The 5,745-nt window shown below is 34.0% G+C and overlaps 1 protein-coding gene across 1 annotated transcript; it reads right to left on the reverse strand.

Moving 5' to 3' along the window:
* Nucleotides 1–4,047: 4,047 nt before the first annotated feature.
* On the reverse strand, nt 4,048–4,951 carry LOC111895385 (auxin-responsive protein SAUR71). The gene has a single exon (XM_023891466.3). It carries the CDS (start codon nt 4,678–4,680, stop codon nt 4,171–4,173), a length of 510 nt encoding a protein of 169 aa, XP_023747234.1. The 5' UTR covers nt 4,681–4,951; the 3' UTR covers nt 4,048–4,170.
* Nucleotides 4,952–5,745: the final 794 nt, after the last annotated feature.

The raw sequence follows: 5,745 nt of genomic DNA on the forward strand, positions 1-5,745 counted from the left end.
TGTTGGAAATAACCCAGAAAATATATACATTAATAAGGAGAAAAGGAAGGTTCTTGCATTCTAAAATTTAGACACCATCATACCTGTTGAGGAAGTAGAAACCCAAATTCAGAAAACAGGTAGCCCGCCGGAATGAGAGGGAACCGCTGACCTGCAATTCAGAAAACGGGATAAATCCAGAGCTGGAGGGAAAACATCATAGTGAAAGGTTGAAGGAGTGGACGAGGGAAACGTCGGGCAATAAACGATCGAACCTACCTGTCGCCGTATAGGCACCGACGATTTCGCCTTAACTCACAGGAGGAACCGTATTTACTGTGGGTGCGATAGGGACGATAAGGTTGAAGGATTGGGAAAAAGTTTTTAACTCATCGAAACCCTATAGGGACAATTAGTCGTTCCTATTGCTGCCCATTAAAACGACGTCGCCCTGTTTGTTGATATATACGCATTAAAAATATTATATATATTTAAATTAATTTATGTTTGGGACGATATGTCGTCCCTATAGCTTTTTCGGATACCCGCCAATTATTTTTCCTTCCCGCTCAAACTACAGAAACAATTTATCGTCGCTTTAGGTTTGGAAGTCAAACAAAATTAGTCAACTCTATAGTGACGACTTGTCGTCCCTATATGATCCTCTATAGCAACGACATTTGTCGTCCCTATAGCTTTTGTCGTTGTAGACTCCTATTCTTGTAGTGGTATAACGAATTGTTAGTGAGTAAGGTTAATAATATTTTATTATAGACTTATCAAAATAATATTCATTATTATATAAAAAAAATATTTGTAAATTCAATACTAGATTTATCTAATATTATAAACTAGACATTTATTCCATTGTCCGTATGTTTTAATGCATGGATAGTTGTATCTTGTCTTATATAGAGTTAAAAGTATATAATTAAAATTTTTAATACTAGAATGGTAGACTTAAAAACAAAACTTATATTGTGTATAAACAATATTTTAGAAATTTATAAACAATATGTAGATTTTAACTTTTTATATAACATTGTACTTAATTTTAGTAAATCATATTCTATTCATCGTTTTAATTTGTAATTTATAGTATTGTATTTATGTATGTTTATTATAGCAGCGTTATTTTTAATTTGTCACACAACAATGTCATTTCTATGATTTATTTTGTTTTTTTCACTTTATTCAAATCTATATTGCATGGTATAAATTCATAATTTTATCAAATGTCTACACATATAAAACGTAGATGAGATATTTAAAACAATATATATTAATTAATTTTAACTAATCATTATAAACTTATATAAATCTTCTATCTTTGTAATTTACTAAATTTTTATAAATATATGATTTGTCATAACCATCTTAAATTATCAATAATATTTTTTTAAACTTAATTTTAATAGATTTTAACATATGGAAATATAATGGGATAATTCAAAATCTAACAATTTTAAGTCCACAAGTCAAAATTACAATTTTTGTTTTGTTTCTATCCACCTAGGTAGCTTTTAAAGATCGATTAGGTTTCTATTTTAATTATATAAATAGATGTAATTGTTGATGTTTGTTTTATTTTTTAATTTATTTTTATTTATTATTTTTTTAAAATGGCAAACTAGCTAAACTATTTTTAAATGTTATTTATGTCTCCCGAAAGACTTGAACTCATGACTCTCATTTGAAAAAGTCATTCAATATCGCTAGTTCCAAGGCCTTTCGGTAATTAGGAACCAAGTTATATTCCCGTAATTACTTACCTTACAGGTTAGGAAGAGACATCGAGTTTTATAAACATGTGAGGTATGAATTAGGAAGTTCAATCCCTATCAAACCCCTCGTAAGGTCATCCGTTATACCCACCACATACCACATATGTGGTGGGTGACACATTCGCACCACATTCCCCTACCACTAACATGAGATACATATCACTAACACACCATTCCACATCATTATTTTTATTTTTTTTAATTCAAAAACACAATAAAATTACATTTTTAATAATTAAAAAAACATTCATTTTTTAACTAGTTTTTCATTAATTATAAAAATAAAATTACAACTTCAAACTACATTACTTAATTAATCTTAAAAAAACCATTACATTAATCTAAAAAAACAAACAAAAAAACATAGATATAAAAAAACTAATCTTCGTTCGTGTTACGTTGGTACAAATGTTCCGCTACATCTTCTCGAAGATTGAAACACGTTTCACTATTATGAATTTCCATAACTGGCTCTAAAAAGTCATTTGTTTCGGGTACGAACTCCTCAATTGGAATGACAACGTCGTTCGGATCATACCTGCAAATCGTTCGACATTCATCTTCAATAATCATATTATGCATTATAATACATGCTATGACCATTCGTTTAATTCTTTCTTTATCTCAGAGTCGTGTAGCATATTTCACTATATGTTATGTCCGCTTGAGGACTCCAAATGCCCTCTCGATATCCTTTCTCGCCGATTCCTATTTTTTTGTAAACAACTTTGCATTTTCACTTCGAGGAACCGAGTATGCCTTCATCAATGTAGAATAATCCGGGTATATCCCATCACCAAGGTAGTAACCGTATTTATACGTGTGCCCGTTCACGGTAAATATCATATCAGGTGCTTTGCCGGTCCAAATATCGTTGAAAATAGGAGACTGGCCAAGAACATTAATGTCGTTGTTAGACCCTGCTACTCCGAAGAAGGCATGCCATATCCATAAATTGTGAGATGCAATAACTTCTAGGATGATACTTAGTTCACCTATATCTCCTCGAGTGAATTGAACACGCCATGCATTTGGACATTTTTCCAAGCCACATGCGTAAAATCTAGACTGTCAAGCATACCCGGAAATCCATGTCTCTCTTCATGAGCCGCATATAGTCTCTCAATATCACATTGAGTAGGTTTGCGCAAATATTGTTCGTGAAAAACCTCATAGACACATGCATAAAACCAATCTATTCATTCAACCGTGGTCCTCTCTGATACTTTCAAGTATTCATCAGATGCATCAAATGTTATACCGTACCCAAATACTTAAGAGCAGCAACACATTTTTGTATACTACTAAAACACATTCTTCCTCTAGCGTCGGGTTTTTGTTTGAAAAAATCGTAACGAGATTCTAAAGCATTACTAATACGTAAAAATATAGCCTTATTCAGACGGAAACGACGTTCGAATGAGTCTTCATTATAAAGATAATTATCGGCAAAGTAATCGCGTACCAATAAGTCGTGTGCGGCTTGGACATCACGATTGACGACCGCCTTTGTACGAGCAGCATTTGAACTTTCTTCGTCGTGAATGTGTTGCATAACGTTGAAGAATGTCTCGACGAATTCTACGTCGTCATCCGAGTCAAAAGTTTTTAAAAATTTCATATGTTTTGTGGAATCCATGTGCATGTGTTTTGTGGTTTTAGAGAATGAAGGTTAGAATGAATTTGTATTTTGGTGAAAATAGAAGGTTTATTTATTTGTGTATTGAATTGAGTTTGAAAAAAAAAAAAAAAAAAAAAAAAAAAAAGGCCAAATGACCGTTCAACGGTCAACAAATCAATTAACAAATCGTTGAATCCGTTTACACTCGTCGTCGGGAACACGAATAACAACGACCACGCCCGACCACGGAATGTTGGGGTGGTGTGCACGAAATTTTCTCGTGGCCACCTGGACCACAACCCGTTTTGTGGTACGTATACCACACGGTCTAACAGTTACTCATGTGGGGACTTTTCCCTTGTAATCCTTATAGGGTCATGTTACTCCTATTCGATGATTAGATCTAGGAGCCTTTGTTGAAATATGTGAACGAGCTTCTTTGACACAACTATGGTTCCAAAAAGAAAATAATAATAATAAAAACTTAGCCTCCAAACAATTTTGTTAACCCTTCCGGCCGGTTAGTTATTTTATCCTCTGTTACTTCCCCGTTCATTTATTTATCTTTCTGTCATTACCATCTTTCTGTCATTACCTTGGTGCAAATCAGCCCCTGTGACTATATATATCTGATATATGCATACATCATGATATGCAATACGATTATAAGAAAATCACAAATATATATTACAGGCAACCGGATTTGTTCATACATCGCTTATAGTTAACTTAAGCATACGTAAACATGAGATGCGAATTTATACAACTTTCATAAACTGGGTTAACTCATCGTAATCGAGCTTGTAGGCTTATAGGTCCATAATAACCATACCCTAGTTTAGCCATCTGAGCTGCACCATTGCTTCCCAATCGACGGCTAGGATTAAACGGACTGCATGACCCGAACGCATAGCTCCTTCCCAACGGCTGCACATCTTTTGCCTCCATCTCCGCCAACACCTTGTAGAACAGATCCACATCGCATGAAAGTGATATCGGGCCATCACAGTGGTACCCGTATTCCTTTTCTGCATCCTCCAGAAGCATCGCAAACAAAGGATGACTTGCATACTTTGTTTTCACAGCGAACCTTTGTTTATCAGGTCCGACGCACACCGGAAAAAACCCTCCCGGTGCTATTTTCTTCTTCATCGTCTCCTTGCCGCTCCATGATCTGCTCTTCGGTAACCTACTAAGGCTGCCCTTGCTGCTGTGGATGTGGGAGAAGGATCGACATCGCTTCCATGTCTTCACGAGAAAGTTATTCTTTCCCGTATTTCCCTTGATTGTTTCCATCACTTCGTATATACTAAAATCGGGATTAAGGAATAAAAAAAAAAAAAAGAAAAAAAAAAAGGAGAAACTAGAGTTTAGCTTGGGTGGAACTATGATATGTAACTATGTGGAAATCAAGCTAGCTATCCTCTGTCGTAGGCCATATCGAACATAGACCTTGTTCCTGGCTGAATTTTAATGGCCATGTTGAACATAAATGAAGCTGTTGACATTGAACCTATGATCATGGAGGACTGAAGGGTTGTATCACAGTGTGGGATATGGAAGGGTTTTATAGAAGAGAGGAGAAGAAGAAGGCTGAGAACTGAATCGGGTAATACCCGGATGAAATCGAACTACATGACGTCATGTTCTCTTGTTATTGTCCGAAGTTTAGTTTTGTCAACGCTACAAAGTCCTACCATCTATTTAAACTGCATTATGTGTGGTTTATAAATAGTTTCGAAAAACAAATGAGAAAGTATGACATTGACATCATTGTTTACTCTTCATGCCCAACCCATATATCGTTGACTTTGTTTGATTGGTTTTGGTTTGGTTATAAGTTATAATTTTGATAAAATTTAATGTATTTAGAAATGAACACTTGTTAGTTGTCAGCTAATGAAAACATTTTTTAAATTTTTTTTGTAGAAGAGGTCATTTGAAGATTAATTTATAAATGTCAATGAACGCAGTACGTGTTGATAGATTGATATTCATTAGTTATATGTATGAAATTGAAAGCTACAGGGGTGTCTGAATAATAATATTGTGTTTATAGGAATTCGATGTCAAAAAAATTGGATTTCAAATAACTTGAAGCTTGTTACGGTTTGCAAAATCTAGAACGAAGTATTCTTTTCTTTTTTGAACAAAAAAAGAAGCAAAAGCCACATTTTGGACCATAATAATAATAATAATAATAATAATAATAAATTTGGTTCTTGAGGTATCCCAAAAATTACAGTTGAGTCCAAAATTTTTTTTCATCCATAGCTGGTCCAAAAAGTGAAACATCTATGTAGATTGTTATTTTATTAGTTAATCTGTTCATATGCTCCTCATTTACATATGCTCCTCAAA

The sequence above is a fragment of the Lactuca sativa genome, chromosome 4 (assembly GCF_002870075.4).
Source record: "Lactuca sativa cultivar Salinas chromosome 4, Lsat_Salinas_v11, whole genome shotgun sequence".
Lineage (NCBI taxonomy): Eukaryota > Viridiplantae > Streptophyta > Magnoliopsida > Asterales > Asteraceae > Lactuca > Lactuca sativa.

Coding starts and splice junctions, on each gene's coding strand:
- LOC111895385 (XM_023891466.3), bottom strand. CDS start 4,680: ATGGAAACAATCAAGGGAAATACGGGAAAGAATAACTTTCTCGTGAAG.